The sequence below is a fragment of the Acipenser ruthenus genome, chromosome 54 (assembly GCF_902713425.1).
Source record: "Acipenser ruthenus chromosome 54, fAciRut3.2 maternal haplotype, whole genome shotgun sequence".
Classification (NCBI taxonomy): Eukaryota; Metazoa; Chordata; class Actinopteri; order Acipenseriformes; family Acipenseridae; genus Acipenser; species Acipenser ruthenus.
In genome coordinates, this window is record NC_081242.1 from 141,528 (window position 1) to 163,843 (window position 22,316).

At 46.0% G+C, this 22,316-nt stretch overlaps 1 protein-coding gene across 1 annotated transcript; it reads left to right on the forward strand.

Moving 5' to 3' along the window:
• Positions 1-135: 135 nt before the first annotated feature.
• On the forward strand, positions 136-21,174 carry LOC117969677 (serine/threonine-protein kinase NLK2-like). Its single transcript, XM_059017026.1, is given in 12 exon segments — positions 136-1,380; positions 3,006-3,135; positions 3,865-3,920; positions 5,420-5,526; positions 6,179-6,264; positions 6,570-6,779; positions 7,605-7,634; positions 7,636-7,707; positions 7,882-7,968; positions 16,956-17,154; positions 17,494-17,587; positions 18,782-21,174. Coding segments are annotated over 12 exon segments (1,437 nt in total). The 5' UTR covers positions 136-1,063; the 3' UTR covers positions 18,831-21,174.
• The last annotated feature ends 1,142 nt before the right edge of the window (positions 21,175-22,316 follow it).

The window sequence follows — 22,316 nt, forward strand, 5'->3', positions numbered from 1 at the left end:
CCTCCCTGCTCCCCCTCCTCCCCCCTGCTCCCTGCCCTCCCCCCTCCTCCCTCTTCCCCCCCCCTGCTCCTCCTCCTCCCCTCCCCCCCCCCCCTCCTCCCTCCTCCCTCCTCCCTCCCCCCTCCTCCCCTCAGCTGATCTGAACGGGAAAGCAAGCTAGCTAGTACGACTGTAGTTCCTAAAAAGCAACACGGATTACCAGACAGCCCTGCTGTTTTGAATATTTATTTATTTATTTATTTTTATTTTAGTTTAGTTTTTTTTTTATCCGTGCTGGTCTACGATTATTTTCTTTTTCTAATTATAGATAATATTATTTTATTCTTGGTCGACTCTGTCATTCGTTTTATCTTTCCCCCAAAGCGTAAAAAAAACCCGACGTTTTTTAATTTTAATAGCACTATTATTATTATTATTATTATTATTATTATTATTATTATTATTATTATTATTAATCCCTGTAGTTTTTTTTGGGGGGGGGCTGTTTTGTTTCCAGTTGATGAAATGAAATCTCGGTTTTTTCCTTATCTTTATTTAAGGAAAAACCTTTTAAATATCGCTCTGTTTATTTAGATTAAAAATGTTATTTAAAAGCTTGTGATTTTCAATCTCTTTCTACCCATCCCCTCTCTCTCTCGCTCTTTCTTTCTCTCACTCTCCCCTCTTCCTTCTCTTTTAACGTCGGTCTTTCGTTTCATTTTATGTGGTTTGGGGTTTTATTTATTGTATTTTATTCTTGGATAAAGTCGAAGAAAGGCGACAACAAAGATTATAACCTAGCCGAGACAATGGATCGTGTTTGGGACACCGTGAGCCGTAATTAACCGCTGCGCCCTGGACGCTTTTGCAAACAGACAGTTTTTGTTATTTTTCTGTGGATTTAATTAATTGTTTTTATTTATTTTATTTATTTATTAAAAACACGGCCTTCAAAGACATTTCACTGCAGGTATAGTTTTTTTTTTAACATCTAACAGAAGCTATCTCTTCTTCTTCCGTGTTTACGTTTTGTTTAAAAGAAAGAAAAGAAAAGAAGATATTTTTAATATTTAGTTTGGCTGAAATGGCTTTCCAGGACCCGAGCCGTCCTTCTGTCTGCGGAAGCTTGTTCGGGGGCCCGGATCTCGGTCCTAAATTTTTCTGCATACCGTCAAACAACGTCGCCACAGCGGGCTCTTCCACAGGCCTCGGCGCAGCACCGGGATCGAGTGGCCCTGCCGCACAGGCTGGTGCGCTTCGTCACCCGGCGGCGCTAGGGGGAGGCCCCGGCGGCGGTGCAGCGGCTCCCCAGCAACACAATAACCCGACCAACGAGGCGCCGAGCCCGGCTGACATGGAGCCGGACAGACCCATCGGCTACGGAGCTTTTGGGGTGGTTTGGTAAGTATTATTATTATTATTATTATTATTATTATTATTATTATTATTGCATTCTAAACACCGTTGTGTGTTCAGTCCATCTCCCAGGAGTTTATTTATGTATTTATTGATGCGACTTAAAATATTATTTTTTTTCCATTTTAATATTTATTAAAACGACCGACTTTCTCTGTATGGAATATGTCCTTCAGTACTTGACATTTTACTGTCAAAATACGCTCCTCCCTCGATATACAAGATTTTCCTGTCAAATATGATTCAGTTTTTTTTGCTAATTAATTCTCTGTTGTGTTTAAACCACGTTGACTGTACACTTGTAAAAGTCCAATACTTTAATTTAGTCGAAGAGCCGGCCACTAATTCGTTGATTTTCTTAATACAGTTTTCTTCTGTGTACACGCGTGTGAGTGTTCGTGTTTCTATCCAGACTAAATGTTTTGTTTATTTTATTGGATGCATATTTGATTCACGTCTGTACGTCGTTGAGCGGTGTGTTAAATATAATGTTATGTCGTTGAACGCTTTGACTGTTGAGGGTCGTTCTTTTTGCACAGCTAATATCTTTTGTGCACTAAATTAGCGAGCCTAGGCAAGCATACACCCGGAATACGCAGTAGATGGGGAGTTTAAGCAGGGTTAGAAACTCACACTAGCCCTGCTGCTGCTGCTGCACCCAGTCCTGGGGTTCAGAGCTCCCCTCAATGATGTCTAGTATTATTAATATTGAAATGATCAGGAGCCAGGAGTTTGAGCAGGGTTAGAAACTCACACTAGCCCTGCTGCTGCACCCAGTCCTGGGGTTCAGAGCTCCCCTCAATGAAGTCTAGTATTATTAATATTGAAATGATCAGGAGCCAGGAGTTTGAGCAGGGTTACAAACTCACACTAGCCCTGCTGCTGCTGCTGCTGCTGCTGCACCCAGTCCTGGGGTTCAGCGCTCCCCTCAATGAAGTCTAGTATTATTATTATTAATATTGAAATGATCAGGAGCCAGGAGTTTGAGCAGGGTTACAAACTCACACTAGCCCTGCTGCTGCTGCTGCTGCTGCTGCACCCAGTCCTGGGGTTCAGCGCTCCCCTCAATGAAGTCTAGTATTATTAATATTGAAATGATCAGGAGCCGGGAGTTTGAGCAGGGTTACAAACTCACACTAGCCCTGCTGCTGCTGCACCCAGTCCTGGGGTTCAGAGCTCCCCTCAATGAAGTCTATTATTATTATTATTATTATTATTATTATTATTATTAATATTGAAATGATCAGGAGCCAGGAGTTTGAGCAGGGTTACAAACTCACACTAGCCCTGCTGCTGCTGCACCCAGTCCTGGGGTTCAGAGCTCCCCTCAATGAAGTCTAGTATTATTAATATTGAAATGATCAGGAGCCAGGAGATTGAGCAGGGTTACAAACTCACACTAGCCCTGCTGCTGCTGCTGCTGCACCCAGTCCTGGGGTTCAGAGCTCCCCTCAATGAAGATTATTATTATTATTACTGAAATAATCAATAGTTCAGGCCTTTTAACTCACACTATCTGTCTGTCAGTATCTATCTATCTATCTATCTGTGTCTCTCTCGTCTTCATCTCTCTCTGTCTCTCTGTCTCTGTCTGTGTCTGTGTGCTCCAGGTCGGTGACGGACCCTCGGGACGGGAAGCGCGTCGCTCTGAAGAAGATGCCCAACGTGTTCCAGAACCTGGTTTCCTGCAAGAGAGTGTTCCGCGAGCTCAAAATGCTCTGCTTCTTCAAGCACGACAACGTGAGTCCCAAAGAACTACAAACATGGCGGCTTCACGCGAAGGCTTCTATTGGGGCAGCCATTTTGATTGTAGTTTCTTTTTAAAAGTGTTGTAGCGCAGGAAAAATGACATTGAACAATAAAAATAAAGAACTACAAACATGGTGGCTTTACGCAAACTACCTCTTCAGAGTGTTCGCCTCAGGTAGCAAACGTTTGAGGCGAAACAGACCGCCAACAGAAAGAAAAAAAAAGTTTAAAACTGTTCGCAAACGTTCTCCTAGTTGGAATGCACCTCAGGGGTTCTGTTGGTGCCGCCATCTTGATTTGTAGTTTTTATTTTGTATTGGGATTGTGCTGGCCAGGAAAATGAGGTTGGGTAATAAACTACAAACATGGCGGCTTCGCTCTGGGGTTTCAATGACTGCTGCCATCTTGGTTGTAGTTTTTGTATTGTCTTTGGGGATTTGAACCAGAACTGCAAACTAGTTTCATTGTTCAAACTGCAGGGATGGGAATCAGACTCCTGTTCCACAGCAGTGTGATCCATTCCAGGTTTTACTACCAGCTTGATCAGCCCCCAGTGTGTCTAGCTAACAAGCTCAGGTGTGTCTGATTATTAAACTCCTAGTGAAACCAGGACTGGATCACACTGCTGTGGGACGGGAGTCTGATTCCCATCCTAAAACAGGGTGAGAAGTGTACTTTATTGAGCTTTTATATTCTGTGTCTGTGTGTTTTTATTTCTAGGTGCTGTCTGCTCTTGATATTCTCCAGCCTCCACAGCTTGACTGCTTTGAAGAAATGTATCTGATTTATTATTATTATTATTATTATTATTATGATGAACTAAGGTACCGTAAAATCAGTAGAAAATATGATCAAATTCAAATAAGAGCAAAAAGTAAAGAACACATTACATAATTACATTTGAGAGCAAGTTCGAGGAAAAGCAGTCTATCTGATTGATTGATTGATTGATTGATTTATTAACCCCCCCCCCTCCTTCCTCTGCTGGTGTTCAGCCCCCCCCCCCCCTGCTGGTGGAGGTTGTGTAGTCCAGGTCCCGCTGATCTGGAGCAGTGCTGGTGTTGAGGCCCCCCCTGCTGGTGGAGGTTGTGTAGTGCAGGTCACGCTCATCTGGAGCAGTGCTGGTGTTGAGGCCCCCCCTGCTGGTGGAGGTTGTGTAGTGCAGGTCACGCTCATCTGGAGCAGTGCTGGTGTTGAGGCCCCCCCTGCTGGTGGAGGTTGTGTAGTGCAGGTCACGCTGATCTGGAGCAGTGCTGGTGTTGAGGGCCCCCCCTGCTGGTGGAGGTTGTGTAGTGCAGGTCACGCTCATCTGGAGCAGTGCTGGTGTTGAGGCCCCCCTGCTGGTGGAGGTTGTGTAGTGCAGGTCGTGCTGATCTGGAGCAGTGCTGGTGTTGAGGCCCCCCCTGCTGGTGGAGGTTGTGTAGTGCAGGTCACGCTCATCTGGAGCAGTGCTGGTGTTGAGGCCCCCCCTGCTGGTGGAGGTTGTGTAGTGCAGGTCGTGCTGATCTGGAGCAGTGCTGGTGTTGAGGGCCCCCCCTGCTGGTGGAGGTTGTGTAGTGCAGGTCACGCTCATCTGGAGCAGTGCTGGTGTTGAGGGCCCCCCCCTGCTGGTGGAGGTTGTGTAGTGCAGGTCACGCTCATCTGGAGCAGTGCTGGTGTTGAGGCCCCCCCGCTGGTGGAGGTTGTGTAGTGCAGGTCGTGCTGATCTGGAGCAGTGCTGGTGTTGAGGCCCCCCCTGCTGGTGGAGGTTGTGTAGTGCAGGTCACGCTCATCTGGAGCAGTGCTGGTGTTGAGGCCCCCCCTGCTGGTGGAGGTTGTGTAGTGCAGGTCGTGCTGATCTGGAGCAGTGCTGGTGTTGAGGGCCCCCCCTGCTGGTGGAGGTTGTGTAGTGCAGGTCGTGCTGATCTGGAGCAGTGCTGGTGTTGAGGGCCCCCCCCTGCTGGTGGAGGTTGTGTAGTGCAGGTCGTGCTCATCTGGAGCAGTGCTGGTGTTGAGGCCCCCCCCTGCTGGTGGAGGTTGTGTAGTGCAGGTCACGCTGATCTGTGTCAGTGTGTCTGTCTGTGTCTGTCTGAATGTGTGTCAGTCTGTGTGTCTCTGTGTGTCAGTCTCGTGAGTGTGTGTCTGTCTGTGTCAGTCTGTCTGTGTCTGTGTCTGTCTGTGTGTCTCTGTGTGTCAGTCTCGTGAGTGTGTGTGTGTGTGTGCTGGCTCGAGGGTTTGCAGTGAGTTTTTCTGCCTGTTTCTCCTTGACCGCGCCTCTTCCTCCTCCTCCTCTCAGCTATGTGATCACAGAGCTCATGCAGAGTGACCTGCACAAGGTGATCGTCTCTCCCCAGCCCCTCGGCACCGACCACATCAAAGTGTTTCTGTACCAGATACTGCGCGGTGAGTCTGTCTGTCTGTCTGTCTGTCTGTCTGTCTGTCTGTCTCAGATACTGCGCGGTGAGTCTGTCTGTCTGTCTCAGGTACTGCGCGGTGAGTCTGTCTGTCTGTCTGTCTGTCTGTACCAGATACTGCGTGGTGAGTCTGTCTGTCTGTCTGTCTCAGGTACTGCGCGGTGAGTTTGTCTGTCTGTCTCAGGTACTGCGCGGTGAGTCTGTCTGTCTATCCCTCCTCCTTCTATATTAAACAGAATCCCTCTCTCTCTCTCTCTCTCTCTCTCTCTCTCTCTCTCTCTCTCTCTCTCTCTCTCTCTCCCTCTCTCCCTCAGATCTGTGATTTCTCTCTCGGTCTCTCTTTAGACCTTGTGCAATAACTGTTATCAAACTTGAGTTTTATGATAAACAGCCAATAAGGGAGTCCGACTTTAAAATGATTATTATCTTGTTCTAGCTCAAAACTTCCCCCATCCCTACCCCCTACACCTCCCTACCCCTGCCCCTACCCCTGCCCCTACCCCTGCCTCTACCCCTGCCCCCTCCCAGGTCCTGCATCAGGAAGGGGGGAGCCGTGGACTGGTGCAGCAGGGCCAGTGTGTAGTTTCGTGATTTTTATTTTTTCTGTTTTATATATATCAGTGTTTTTGTTTCTCTGTCAGGGCTGAAGTATTTGCACTCCGCTGGGATTCTGCACAGAGACATCAAGCCAGGAAACCTGCTGGTCAACACCAACTGTGTGCTGAAGGTGAGGGACACAAAAAAAAAACTACAAACATGGCGGCTTCACACTGGGGCTTTAATGACTGCTGCCATTTTGGTTGTAGTTTTTGTATTGTTTTGGGGGCATTGAGCCAGAACTGAAAACTATACGATAACCAGCATTATGATTATTATTACAGGGATGGGAATCAGACTCCTGTTCCACCGCAGTGTGATCCAGTCCAGGTTTTACTACCAGCTTGATCAGCCCCCAGTGTGTCTAGGGAACAGGCTCAGGTGTATCTTTGCCTGTCTCTGATCTGTCTCCCCCTCCCCCTCCCCCTCCCTCAGATCTGTGATTTCGGGCTGGCTCGCGTGGAGGAGCTGGACGAGTCTCGTCACATGACCCAGGAGGTGGTGACCCAGTATTACCGCGCCCCCGAGATCCTGTCCGGCAGCCGGCACTACGACAGTGCCATCGACGTGTGGTCTGTCGGCTGCATCTTCGCAGAGCTGCTGGGCAGGAGGATCCTGTTCCAGGCACAGAGCCCCATACAGCAGGTGAGAGAGAGGGAGAGAGAAACAGATAGATAGATAGATAGGAGGAGGATCCTGTTCCAGGCACAGAGCCCCATACAGCAGGTGAGAGAGAGGGAGAGAGAAACAGATAGATAGATAGATAGGAGGAGGATCCTGTTCCAGGCACAGAGCCCCATTCAACAGGTGAGAGAGAGAAAGAGATAGGAGGATCCTGTTCCAGGCACAGAGCCCCATTTAACAGATGTGAGAGAGAGAGAGAGAGAGAGAGAGAGAGAGAGAGAGAGAGAGAGAGAGAGAGAGAGAGAGAGAGAGAGAGAGAGAGAGAGAGAGAGAGAGAGAGAGAGGAGGATCCTGTTCCAGGCACAGAGCCACATTTAACAGATGTGAGAGAGAGAGAGAGAGAGAGAGAGAGAGATAGGAGGATCCTGTTACAGGCACAGAGCCACATTCACCAGGTGAGATACAGAGATGGAGAGAGATAGACTTGAGATAATCACAGACAGACAGACAGACAGAGAGGAAGAAGAGAGAGCAAGACAGACACAGACAGAGAGAGAGAGAGAGAGGCAGAGTGAGCTCCCGTGTCTGCGGATTGAGAGAGAGAGAGAGGCAGAGTGAGCTCCCGTGTCTGCGGATTGAGAGAGAGAGAGAGGCAGAGTGAGCTCCCGTGTCTGCGGATTGAGAGAGAGAGAGAGGCAGAGTGAGCTCCCGTGTCTGCGGATTGTCTCTCTCGTTTGTTTTTATTGATTCTGCGTCTCTATCGATTGTGTCTCTCTGGTCTTATTGATTCTCTTGTTAGTAGATTGATTGATTGATTGATTGATTGATTGATTGATTGTTTTTCAGCTGGATCTGATCACAGACCTCTTGGGGACCCCCCCCCCTCTCCGCCATGCTGTCAGCCTGCGAGGGGGCGAGAGCACACATACTGAGAGGACCCCACAAACCGGTGAGAGAGAGAGTGTGTGAGAGTGTATTTTTTTTTTAACAAGACACACAGTGCCACCCATAGAGATGGACAAGTAGTGTAACTGCAGCCTGTATTTTTGGTTTTAAATGTCATGTCTAATCCTTTCTCTCTCTCTCTCTCTCTCTCTCTCTCTCTCTCTCTCTCTCTCTCCAGCCCTCCCTCTCAGTTCTCTACATGCTGTCGGACGGAGCTACCCATGAGGCCGTTCACCTGCTGTGCAGAATGCTGGTCTTCGATCCGGTAAGAACTACAAGCGTCTGTGTCTGTGTCTGTGTCTCTCACACACTCTCTCACCCCTACCTGTCTGTGTGTCTCTCTCTCTCTCTCAGTGTAAGCGTATCTCTGGACGGGACGCTCTCCCACAGTCTCTCTCTCTCTCTCTCTCTCTCTCTCTCTCTCTCTCACAGTCTCTCTCTCTCTCTCTGACAGTCGCTCTCTCTCTCTCTCTCTCTCTCTCTCTCTCTCTCTCTCTCTCTCTCTCTCACAGTCAAATTCAAATTCAAATTCAAATTCAAATTCAAATTGGCTTTATTGGCATGACAATAAAAATAATTGTGTTGCCAAAGCACATACATGGCATAACCAACTCAAATATACAGACAAAGAATTTTTCTTAATACTAACAGTATCCCTCCTCCCTCTATATTAATACAGTAAACAGAATCCCTCCCTTCCCCTCTATATCAAACAGTACCCCCTTCCCCCCTCTATATTAAACAGAATCCCCCTCCCTCCCTCTATTAAACAGAATCCCCCCTCCCTCAATTAAACAATACCCCCTCCCTCCCTCCCTCCCTCTTTCTATATTAAACAGAATCCCTCCCTCCCTCCCTCTCTCTTTTCCCTCTCTAGTGTGACGTGTTCACGGTCTGTCCCTCAGGCTATGACAGGTCTCCACGTATTGACCAGCCAGTCTGGCTGTGTGTTTGTCTTCCCCCAGCAGGATTGACAGCTTCTGGGTATCACACATTTTTGGGAATTCTGGGACTAAATCACAGAATTTGGGGAAGAAAATGTCCCTTATGTTTTTATATTTTTCACAGTGTGTCAGGAAGTGAATCTCTGTCTCGACCTCTCCTGTCTCACAGTGACCACAGTGCCTGTTCTCCCTGGCCAGCCAGGTTTGCCTCTGTCGGCCTTTTTCAATGGCCAGGTTGTGGTCACTGAGCCGGTATTTGGTCAGGATCTGCATCTGCTTTGTGTTTCTGACAGTTACCAGGTATTCTGCCAGGGTGTAATTTCTATTTAGGGTTCGATAGCACTCTAGTTTGTTTTGTGTTTTAGTGTTTGTATCCCAATGGTCCAGATAGGAGTGTTTCAGGTGTTTTATAATTTGGTTGACACTAATTGGAATTGTTTTTGCAGTGCTGTCCTGAAGCTGACTGATGTCAGTGTTGCTCAGCTCAGTGAGCTTCAGGACCAGCTGGCTGAGGGGACTCTTTTCTGGGCTGAGCTCTTGGTATTGCAGGGCTTTATGATGGAGTGAGTTTGGGTCACTAGTTTTTAGATGAATCCAGTATTTTAATGCTCTTTTTTGGATGTTAATAATCAATGGATAAAGGCCTAATTCAGCCCTGCATGCATTGTTTGGTGTTTTTCTTTGTAATCTCATGATGTTTTTACAGAACTCTGCATGCAGGGTTTCTGTGGGGTGTTTGTCCCATTTTGTGTAGTCCTGGTTGGTGATTGGACCCCACACTTCACTGCCATAGAGAGCAATTGGCTGAATTACACTTTCAAAAATTTTGAGCCAGATTTTGACGGGGGGATTTATATTGTAGAGCCTCCTCTTTATGGCATAAAAAGCCCTGCGTGCTTTCTCCTTTAGTGCATTCACTGCCAGGTTAAAGCTCCCTGACACACTGATGGTCAGACCCAGGTATGTGTAGCTGCTGGTGTGCTCTAGGGTGGTGTTACCTAGAGTGAAGTGGTACTTATTTCCCTGAGATCTGGCTTTCTTCTGGAATATCATGACTCTGGTCTTGTTCATGTTTACTGCCAGGGCCCAGGTCTGACAGTACTGCTCTAGCAGTGCCAGGCTCTGCTGCAGCCCCTGCTCTGTGGGTGACAGCAGGACCAGGTCATCTGCATAGAGCAGAAACTTGACTTCAGTGTCATGTAGAGTGAGGCCAGGGGCTGCAGACTGCTCCAACACTGTGGCCAGCTCATTGATATAGATGTTGAACAGTGTTGGGCTCAGACTGCAGCCCTGTCTCACCCCACGCCCTTGTGTGAAGAATTCTGTTCTTTTGTTGCCAATTTTCACACCACACTTATTTTCTGAGTACATCGATTTTATGATGTCATAGACTTTACCCCCTACACCACTTTGAAGAAGTTTAAGAAATAGTCCTTTATGCCAAATTGAATCAAATGCCTTTTTAAAGTCTATAAAGCAAGCGAATATTTTTCCTTTATTAGTTTGATGGACGTGTTTATTGATTAGGGTGTGTAGGGTGTAAACATGATCAGAAGTGCGGTGTTTTGGTAGAAATCCAATCTGACTCTTACTCAGGACACTGTGTTCGGTAAGGAAGGCCAGTATCCGGGCGTTAATGATACTGCAGAACACCTTCCCCAGATTACTGCTCACACAGATGCCCCGGTAGTTATTGGGGTCGAATTTGTCTCCACTTTTATATATGGGTGTTATAAGCCCTTGGTTCCAGGTCTCAGGGAAATACCCAGCTCTCAGTACAAGATTGAGGAGTTTGAGCAGGGCCTCCTGCAGCTTGGGGCTGCTGTGTTTGAGCATCTCAGCGTTGATGCTGTCAGGTCCACTTGCTTTTTTTGATTTGAGGGCCTTGAGTTTATCACTCAGCTCCTCCACCGTGATTGGGGTGTCGAGGGGGTTCTGATTGTCCTTAATACAGGATTCTAAATTTTTTAGTTTTTCACAAATGGCATTTTGAGTTTTTTGTTCTTTGTTTTGTATTTCTTTGTAAAGGTTTTCAAAATGTTTTTTCCAAATGTTTCCATTTTGGATGGCCAATTCTTCTTTTTTTGTTGAATTTAGGTTGTTCCAGGTTTCCCAAAAATGATTTTGGTTTATTGACTCCTCAATTTCGCTGAGTTGTTTATTAATATGGTCTTGTTTTTTATTTCTTAGAGTGTGTTTGTATTGATTCAGTGCCTCACAGTATCTGAGGCGTAAATCTGGGCTGTCTGGATCTTTATGTTTTTGATTGGATAGCTGTCTTAGTTTTTCCCTTCTAGTTTTACATTCTTCATCAAACCACTTTTCTTTGAATTTATTCTTTTGGTTGTTTTTCCGATTTACTATTTTTAATTTAGATTTTTCTGCTGCTTTTCTAAATATGTTATTCAAATCTTTTACAGCCAGAGTTACTCCTGTTTTTGTGTGTTGATACTGTGTGTTTTGAAATGTGTGTATTAGGGTTTCTATTTCATTGGTGCCAATTGCTTCTTTGTATATTTCTGTGCTGTTTGGAGCCCATCTGTAGGAATGGTTTAGATTGTACAGCTTACAGGGCTGTGTCTGTGTGTTGTTGATCTGCTCTGTTCTTTTTATGAACACAGTGATTTGGCTGTGATCTGACAGGGGGGTTTGTGGTCTGACAGTGAATGCATTAATAGAGGAGGGGTCCAGGTCAGTGATGGCATAGTCCACCACACTGTTACCAAGAGCTGAGCTGTATGTAAACCTACCTAAAGAGTCCCCTCTGATCCTGCCATTCATGATATAGAGGCCTAGGCCTTGACAGAGATTCAATAATTGTCTCCCATTTTTATTTACCACACTGTCATGGCTATTCCTGTTTGTAGTCATGTGCGTGTGGTACAGAGGGGATTGTCCGAATATGTGGCTGTTGCCCTGTGAGTTCATGAAGTCAGGCAGAGTGCCTGTTCTGGCATTAAAGTCACCGCAGAGCAGCACACTTCCCTGGGCCTGGAAGTGGCAGATCTCTGTCTGGAGATCATGGAAGGTGTCTTCCTTGTAATAAGGGGAGTCCGATGGGGGGATGTAGGCTGCACACAGGTAGATATCTGTTTGGCAGGTGACAATGCTATTACTCATTTTTAGCCACAGGTGGGTCTCTCCTGTTCTTATTGGTCTAATAGAGTCGGTGAGCTCCTCTCTGTACCACACAATGATCCCCCCTGAGTCTCTGCCACGTTTTACGTGTGAGTGTTTCAGGGAGGGCACTATAATCTCCCTGTAGCCTGAGGGACAGTGAGTGGACACATCAGCACGGCACCACGTCTCGTGGAGAATAATTATATCTATGTTATTTATATTTCTGATGAATTCAGGGTCTGTGCTCTTCAGCCCAAACACTGACGAACACAAACCCTGAATATTCCAGGAGCTAATTGTAAGCGATCTCATATTTATAATTTAAGCTATTTATAATTATTATCTAGAATAAAATATAATGTCAGAAACATTGAACATAAATCAGTAACATGTTTTACACTATTAAGTATTTTCTTATTATTTGTATTATTTTCTTATTCTAATTATTATTAGTTGTACATTTCTTTTCTAATACATTTAGAGTGGGGTGTACTTAGCTCATGATTTTGAAAATTAAGTTCAGGAGCTGCCGTATCTCCCCCATCTCAGAGCTGACTAGGGTCCTTGGTTTGGAAGCAGCTGCTGCATAGCTGTGTTGCTGCTGCTCTGTCTGACTGCTGTGCTGGAGCTGCTGCTGTTCCTGGATCCCTCTGGGCTGGGCTCTGTTGGGCTGGGTCCCTCTGGGCTGGGCTCTGCTGGGCTGGGTCCCTCGGTGCTGGGCTCTGCTTGGCTGGGCTCTTCTGGTCTGTTGTAGTGTGTGCTGCCAGTGTCCAGGCTGCAGAGGCTGGTGTTCTTGGGGGGGTCTCCTCGTAAGCACAGGGCTGCGCTGTCCTTGGTGGTGGTCCGGTGTGCTCCTGTTTCGGGGGTGGCTGGCGGGGTCTCGGCCCATGGCAGTGTCCTTTAGGTTTTTGGCGAAGATCCTAACGCCTTCCTGGTCGAGGTGTACATGGTCGTACAGGTGCAGCGTGCTCAGGGTGGGGTGGTGTGCCAAGTGGACATTAGGCAGAAGGGCACAGCCTCTGGAGATGTCACTGTTGATCCTCTGAATAGTGTGCTGGGGGACGTCCTCTCTGGGCAGCAGGGTGGAGATCACTATCTTCGCACCAGGGAACTCCTTTGTGGCCTTCTCCGCTACTCTCCTTACCGACTCGGCCACATCTTCCCCCTGAGAGCCCAGGTCGTTGGTGCCAGTGTGGATGATAATGTGCTCGGGGTCTCTCAGGGTCGACTGGCACAGCAGCTGGAGCGCCCTTTCTGTAGTTGGGCACCAGAATTTTGCTACCCGGCTGCTGGGGAAGAGTCTTCGCTGGTTCAAGTACTTCCCGTTGGAGTCGATAAGAATGGCTACCTTGGAGCTGTATATTTTATTAGCCTGTCTACTCGAGGGAGTCTGTGTCTCTGGGGCAGTGTGTGTGATGTGGGAGGGAGGGGCAGTGTGTGTGGTGGGGGAGTGGGGGGTAGTGTGTGTGGTGGGGGGGAGTGTCTCACTGTCGGGGTGTGCTGGGGGAGTGGGGTGTGTGTTTGGATCAGTGTGTGTGGTGGGGGAGTGGGGGGTAGTGTGTGTGGTGGGGGAGTGGGGGGTAGTGTGTGTGGTGGGGGGGAGTGTCTCACTGTCGGGGTGTGCTGGGGGAGTGGGGTGTGTGTTTGGATCAGTGTGTGTGGTGGGGGAGTGGGGGGTAGTGTGTGTGGTGGGGGAGTGGGGGGTAGTGTGTGTGGTGGGGGGGAGTGTCTCACTGTCGGGGTGTGCTGGGGGAGTGGGGTGTGTGTTTGGATCAGTGTGTGTGTGGGATGATGTGGTGTGTGTATCGGTGTCGGTGTCAGTCAGACAGGCCCTGCTTGCTGGAGCTCCTGTGTTCTTGGGCTGGCTGTGGTGTTGCTGTTCTGGGTGGGGGGGAGGAGGTGTGACTCTGAGTAGCTGCTCTCTCAGGCTCTGTATGCTCCTCTCTTTGCGCTGCAGCTCCTCTCTCAGCTTGGCCAGCTCGTTTCTCAGGGCCTCGTTGTCCTGCCGCAACTCTCCCATCTCAGCTCCCAGCTCCCTGATGGAAGCCCTGGCCTCGTTCCTCACCTGCCTCACCTCGTCTCTTATCTGCTGCACGAGGTCGTTCTCTGTCAGCGTGGTCAGGGTGAGCTCCTTGAATTCTGCAAACTCCACCTCCAGCAGTGAGAGGCATTCCTTCAAGTGCTGCACTGTGCTGGGCAGTCTGGGGGTGAGCGGGGGGGTGCAGGGGGCTGTGTCTGCAGTGTGGGGGCTGCAGGGGGCTGTGTCTGCGGTGTGGGGAGCTGGCTGCTGTTCTGGGTCTAGTACCTCTGGATTTTTTTTCTCCTTCTCAGCCAGTTCTTTTAGAGCCTGGAAATCTTTCTCGAATAGTTCTAGGCTGGCCTCAGTTCCCTGAATCATAATAGTGCCATTATAAAACACATTGATGCTGAGCCTTGTGCTGTCAGGGTCAGTTTCATCTCCTATACGCAGTTGCCTTCCTTTGCAAATCCCTCCCAGCTTGATATTACTATGTGCTGTGCAGAGGGCTGTGTGCCAGGCAGTGGGGTGCTGTGTATAGAACAGCAGGTTGGTTTTGGTCCTCTTGCCCCCAGCCAGGCTGCAGTCTGTTATCAGTGTCTCTGGGGACTCCTTCATTAGCTTGTTCTTATACAGCTTCTTTGCCTTTGCACTGGTGACCTCATCAGGGTATCGGATTACACTGCTAGTCTGGCCCCTCCCACTCTGCAGGTCTAAATTGATACATTTATCCATTCCGACCAACTGCCAAAAACCAACCGGTTTCAGCTGCTTTCAGTGACTGAGAGTTTTTAGCTATTAGGTTTTAGTTAATTTGTTATATTAAAAAGGCTTACCTTTTATTTTCCTCTTCAGTTCTTTTCTTTTTCTTTCTTTCTGTTTATTTCAATTTGTCTGTTTCTTTCTATTTCTTTCTGTTTCTTTCTCTTTCTTTCTCTTTATTTCTCTTTCTTTCTGTTTCTTTCTGTTTCTTTCTTTCTTTCTCTTTCTTTCTTGTTTAATTTTCCTGGAGGTCTTATTTCTTTTCTTTTCCTCTTCAGTTCAGTTCTTTTCTTTTGCTTTCTTTCTATTTCTTTCTTTCTCTTTCTTTCTTTCTTGTTTAATTGTTTAATTTTTCCTGGATGTCTTATTTCTGTAGTAAAAGTTTTCCATTTGTTTTTTATTTGTTCTTACTGATTTATATTCTCAATTCTCACAATTAAATTTACTCTAGATTAACATTTTTTTAGTTTAAATTAAGAGCTCATCTTGCTGCTGCTGTCTCTCTCTCTCTCTCTCTCTCTCTCTCTCTCTCAGTGTAAGCGTATCTCTGGACGGGACGCTCTCTCACAGTCTCTCTCTCTCTCTCTCTCTCTCTCTCTCTCTCTCTCTCTCTCTCACAGTCTCTCTCTCTCTCTCTCTCTCTCTCACAGTCTCTCTCTCTCTCTCTCTCTCAGTGTAAGCGTATCTCTGGACGGGACGCTCTCTTTCTCACAGTCTCTCTCTCTCTCTCTCTCTCTCTCTCTCTCAGTGTAAGCGTATCTCTGGACGGGACGCTCTCTCACAGTCTCTCTCTCTCTCTCTCTCTCTCTCTCACAGTCTCTCTCTCTCTCTCTCTCTCTCAGTGTAAGCGTATCTCTGGACGGGACGCTCTCTCACAGTCTCTCTCTCTCTCTCTCTCAGTGTAAGCGTATCTCTGGACGGGACGCTCTCTCTCTCACAGTCTCTCTCTCTCTCTCTCTCAGTGTAAGCGTATCTCTGGACGGGACGCTCTCTCTCTCACAGTCTCTCTCTCTCTCTCTCTCAGTGTAAGCGTATCTCTGGTCGGGACGCTCTCTCTCTCACAGTCTCTCTCTCTCTCTCTCAGTGTAAGCGTATCTCTGGACGGGACGCTCTCTCTCTCACAGTCTCTCTCTCTCTCTCAGTGTAAGCGTATCTCTGGACGGGACGCTCTCTCACAGTCTCTCTCTCTCTCTCTCTCAGTGTAAGCGTATCTCTGGACGGGACGCTCTCTCACAGTCTCTCTCTCTCTCTCTCTCAGTGTAAGCGTATCTCTGGACGGGACGCTCTCTCACAGTCTCTCTCTCTCTCTCTCTCAGTGTAAGCGTATCTCTGGACGGGACGCTCTCTCACAGTCTCTCTCTCTCTCTCTCTCAGTGTAAGCGTATCTCTGGACGGGACGCTCTCTCTCTCACAGTCTCTCTCTCTCTCTCTCTCTCAGTGTAAGCGTATCTCTGGACGGGACGCTCTCTCACAGTCTCTCTCTCTCTCAGTGTAAGCGTATCTCTGGACGGGACGCTCTCTCACAGTCTCTCTCTCTCTCTCTCTCTCAGTGTAAGCGTATCTCTGGTCGGGACGCTCTCTCACAGTCTCTCTCTCTCTCTCTCTCTCAGTGTAAGCGTATCTCTGGACGGGACGCTCTCTCACAGTCTCTCTCTCTCTCTCTCTCTCTCAGTGTAAGCGTATCTCTGGACGGGACGCTCTCTCACAGTCTCTCTCTCTCTCTCTCTCTCAGTGTAAGCGTATCTCTGGACGGGACGCTCTCTCACAGTCTCTCTCTCTCTCTCTCTCTCAGTGTAAGCGTATCTCTGGACGCTCTCTCTCTCACAGTCTCTCTCTCTCTCTCTCTCAGTGTAAGCGTATCTCTGGACGGGACGCTCTCTCACAGTCTCTCTCTCTCTCTCTCTCAGTGTAAGCGTATCTCTGGACGGGACGCTCTCTCTCTCTCTCTCTCTCTCTCTCTCTCTCTCAGTGTAAGCGTATCTCTGGACGGGACGCTCTCTCTCTCTCTCTCTCTCTCTCTCTCTCAGTGTAAGCGTATCTCTGGACGGGACGCTCTCTCTCTCACAGTCTCTCTCTCTCTCTCTCAGTGTAAGCGTATCTCTGGACGGGACGCTCTCTCTCTCACAGTCTCTCTCTCTCTCTCTCTCAGTGTAAGCGTATCTCTGGACGGGACGCTCTCTCACAGTCTCTCTCTCTCTCAGTGTAAGCGTATCTCTGGACGGGACGCTCTCTCACAGTCTCTCTCTCTCTCAGTGTAAGCGTATCTCTGGACGGGACGCTCTCTCACAGTCTCTCTCTCTCTCAGTGTAAGCGTATCTCTGGACGGGACGCTCTCTCACAGTCTCTCTCTCTCTCAGTGTAAGCGTATCTCTGGACGGGACGCTCTCTCACAGTCTCTCTCTCTCTCAGTGTAAGCGTATCTCTGGACGGGACGCTCTCTCTCATCCCTACCTCGATGAGGGTCGACTTCGCTATCACACCTGCATGTGCCGCTGCTGCTTCAGCGTGGCTTCGGGACGAGTCTACACCCGAGACTTCGAACCCGTGGCCAGCGGCCGCTTCGACGACCAGTACGAGAAGACGCTGACGTCCGTCTGGCAGGTCAAGGGTGAGGGGGGGGGGGGGGGGGAGGGGAGGTGTGTAGATATATGGTTATCTTTTTTAAATATTATTATTTTTTTATTTTTTTTTAAAGATGAATATTTCTATTCCATTTATTTTTTTATATTTTATTATATATATACATATATATAGTTTATTTAAAAATATATATATATATATACAAAATCATTTTTTTTAAATAAACTATATATATATAATAAATATTTTAGTTTTTTTAATACTATAGTGTGTGGTGATTTTTTTTTTAAATAAAGATTTCTTTTTTTTAAATTTATTTTATATTATATTTTAGTTTTATTTATTTATTTTTTATCTGTTTTCGCAGAACTGATTCATCGTTTCGTCACAGAACACCAGCTGGGTAAACGACTTCCTCTGTGCATAAATCCTCAGAGCGCAGCCTTCAAAACCTTCATCAGGTCAGAGACCGTGCTGGACAGAACACACAGAGTCTGTATAACACTGATATAAAACCCTGCGCAGAACGACACACCTACCCAACACAGAGTCTATATAACACTGATATAAAACCCTGCGCAGAACGACACACCTACCCAACACAGAGTCTATATAACACTGATATAAAACCCTGCGCAGAACGACACACCTACCCAACACAGAGTCTATATAACACTGATATAAAACCCTGCGCAGAACGACACACCTACCCAACACAGAGTCTATATAACACTGATATAAAACCCTGCGCAGAACGACACACCTACCCAACACAGAGTCTATATAACACTGATATAAAACCCTGCGCAGAACGACACACCTACCCAACACAGAGTCTATATAACACTGATATAAAACCCTGCGCAGAACGACACACCTACCCAACACAGAGTCTATATAACACTGATATAAAACCCTGCGCAGAACGACACACCTACCCAACACAGAGTCTATATAACACTGATATAAAACCCTGCGCAGAACGACACACCTACCCAACACAGAGTCTATATAACACTGATATAAAACCCTGCGCAGAACGACACACCTACCCAACACAGAGTCTATATAACACTGATATAAAACCATGCGCAGAACGACACACCTACCCAACACAGAGTCTATATAACACTGATATAAAACCCTGCGCAGAACTACACACCTACCCAACACAGAGTCTATATAACACTGATATAAAACCCTGCGCAGAACGACACACCTACCCGACACAGAGTCTATATAACACTGATATAAAACCCTGCGCAGAACGACACACCTACCCAACACAGAGTCTATATAACACTGATATAAAACCCTGCGCAGAACTACACACCTACCCAACACAGAGTCTATATAACACTGATATAAAACCCTGCGCAGAACTACACACCTACCCAACACAGAGTCTATATAACACTGATATAAAACCCTGCGCAGAACTACACACCTACCCAACACAGAGTCTATATAACACTGATATAAAACCCTGCGCAGAACGACACACCTACCCGACACAGAGTCTATATAACACTGATATAAAACCCTGCGCAGAACTACACACCTACCCAACACAGAGTCTATATAACACTGATATAAAACCCTGCGCTGAACTACAGCAGGTAATATTCTCATCATTTTTTTATTTTTCTTGACAGGTCGACAGCCTGGCATTCCTCGAAAGTTTCCAAGAAGGAGGAAAGATGAACGAGAGAATAACGCAAAGGAAGAGAGAGAGAGCGAGAGAGAGATTTAAAAGCAAAAAAGAAAAGATAAAATGGTCAGGATGAAATGAAAAAAAAACAAGAGAGAACTAAAGAAAATAAACCTTTATATTTAAAACAAAATATTGCTGCTGAAACTGAAGGAAAGGAAGGAAGGAAGGAGTTAAAAAAAGAAAGGATCGATTTTTAAAGAAAATGGAGGAGACAAAACCGGAGAGATTTAGCGGAAACCGCGATTCAAGAAGAGAGATGGGAATCAGACCCCCGCTCCACAGCAGTGTGATCCAGTCCTGGTTTCACCAGGAGTTTAATAATCAGACACACCTGAGCTTGTTAGCTAGACACACTGGGGACTGATCAAGCTGGTAGTAAAACCTGGACTGGATCACACTGCTGTGGAATAGGAGTCTGATTCCCATGCCTATAATAATAATAATAATAATAATAATGCTGGTTATCATCACAGGGCTGGGAATCAGACTCCCGCTGCACAGCAGTGTGATCCGTTCCTGGTTTCTCTAAAGACTGAAATAGAATGCTGCTGTTTTGTTTTCTAGCATCTGGTGTGACTTGTTATATTTTTAATTATGTTGACGCTGTCGCAGGGAGGGCTGACTGTCAGCCAAGCGTCTCAAAACCACGATGAAGGCCGATTTCAAAATTACTCTGAGGAGCGACAGAAATCCAGAATCGCTCGCAGTGACCCAAGCAGAACAAATGCCAATAACAACTGAAGTCTTTATTTCTTTTTAAAATTTAAAAGGACGAGTAGATTTTTTTTAATTTAAAAAGACAAATCTTAATATTTTGTACCCTTCTCCGATAAGTTTGAGGGACAAAAAATAATCTGGATGTCAGACACGGGCTGCAAGGGATTCCAAAAAATAGAACTATAAATATCGAAGAAAAAGGTCACGTAGCTGCACACGGGTGCAAAGAATTCATCTTACACTTTTTATTTTGTGTTTTTAATTTATTTTATTTATTTATTTTTAGTCCCAAATGTCCTGATTTGTTTGCAAAATTATTTGTATCAGTTTTTCACAATTTTGTTTTTTGTTAACCTTCAAATGCTCTTCAGGTTAAATATATTATTATTATTATTATTATTATTATTATTATTATTATTATTATTATTATTATTATTATTATTATTATTATTATTATTAATAATAATAATTTAGTATTGCAATATACACCTCACTAGAAGAGACATAATCCAGTTTACAAAAGCATGTTACAGAATAATAATAATAATAATAATAATAATAATAATAATAATAATAATAATAATAATAATAAAGAAGGATAATTTAAAGCCTAACTGGTTGAACGTTGCGTTTGGGCTCACAGTAATGTGGGAGAATTTCACAAAGCCAGCTGTCTCATTTCTCCCCGTTTTCAAAAAACCGCTGTTTTGAAAACAGAATGACAGTTTAGGAGCAACGCTCTGAAATTCTTATATTTCGTTTTTAATGGAAGTGAAATTGATTTTGCAGCTCGGGCTACCTTTGAACTGAACTTCAAAAAAACCTGTAAACTTAAAATAAGGGAGGGGATGGTGATCCTGTTAATAAAGCTAATAAGAGGTGAGAGAATGGATTTTAAAGATGGTCAGTGCTCCTTTAAAGGGTGGGGCCGGTGATCCTGTTAATAAAGCTAATAAGAGGTGAGAGAATGGATTTTAAAGATGGTCAGCGCTCCTTTAAAGGGTGGGGCCGGTGATCCTGTTAATAAAGCTAATAAGAGGTGAGAGAATGGATTTTAAAGATGGTCAGCGCTCCTTTAAAGGGAGGGGCCGGTGATCATGTTAATAAAGCTAATAAGAGGTGAGAGAATGGATTGTTGGAAAGACTAATTTTCTGTAAATAACTTTTTTTATATGTGTGTGTGTTTTATTTTTGTCTTTTTAGATTGTAGTATTATTATTATTATTATTATTATTATTATTATTATTATTGTTTTGTTTTGCATAGTCTACCTCGGATCCTAAAACACATTTTTGTTTGTCAGTTAAATTACAGATTCCTTTTCTCCTCTCCTCACTCTTCCCTCTCTTTCTCAGTCTCCCTGTCTGTGTCTGTCTCTCCTTTCTCCCCCCTCCCTCTCTCTCCCCCCTCCCTCTCTCTCCCCCTCTCCCTTTCTCAGTTGTGGTCTTAATCTTATATACTGTGAATAGGAAAAAAAAAATAATAATCAAAACTTGAAAAAAAAAATATCTGTGAACTGTTTTTTGGTTTTTTTTTTAATTTGTGTTAGTTTGATATTTTTTGGTTGGTAATCCTTGATTATGAAAAACAATAAACAATGCTGTTTAAAATGAAAAACGTTTCTTGTCCTTGTATTTATCATTACTTTACAGTCTTGTATCATCAGAGATCAGGGTCATGTGAATTTTTGACTCGGGAGGGGTGAAGATGAACCCACGCTGTCCTCCGAAGCGTGTGCCGTCAGCTGCCCGCTTCTTTACACTCTGCAGACTCACCGTGCAGCCGCCTCAGAGCTGCAGCGTCGGAGGACAACGCAGCTCTGGGGCAGCTTACAGGCAAGCCCGCAGGCGCCCGGCCAGACCACAGGGGGGCGCTGGTGAGCCGAGGACACCCAGGTCGACCCAACCCTCCCTCCCCCGGACGATGCTCGGCCAATTGAGCGACGCCCCCTGGGAGCTCCTGTCCACGGTCGGCTGTGGAATAACCTAGACTCGAACCGGCAACGTCCAGGCTATAGAGTGCATCCTGCACTCTAGCGAGTGCTTTTACTGGGGTCACGTGAATTTGCGGAATTATTTTCTGAGCTGCCCGCGGAAGCGCAGTGCAGAGTGTACCACTTTTTAACACGTACCACAAAATGACACCACACCGGTACCTGGTAAGCCTGCTCAGCTGATCCGATTGAGATCAGTCGATTGAATGGGACGTTATCCAGCAAAAATCATCCCATAGGAATGGGCCAGTAGGTACCTACCAGCCTCCTAACCCCTAAATCTACCGCGTACCCCTAACACTAATCCCAACCCCTAAACCTAATGTCTACAACTAACCTCATCTCTGCCTTCGTGAAGGGCGGAAATGTAAGTTTGTATTGTGTAAAGTTAAGGTGAAAGTTTTAAAAAAAAGGATAAATTAGGCTGTTCCTGAGAGAGAGAGAGAGAGAGAGAGAGAGAGAGAGGGAGAGAGAATGCTGAGCTGGTCTTTATAAGAGAGAGAGAACACTGAGCTGGTCTTTATAAGAGAGAGAGAACACTGAGCTGGTCTTTATAAGAGAGCGAGAACACTGAGCTGGTCTTTATAAGAGAGAGAGAAAACTGAGCTGGTCTTTATAAGGGAGAGAGAACACTGAGCTGGTCTTTATAAGAGAGAGAGAGAGAGAGAGAGAACACTGAGCTGGTCTTTATAAGAGAGAGAGAGAGAGAGAGAGAGAGAGAGAACACTGAGCTGGTCTTTATAAGATAGAGAACACTGAGCTGGTC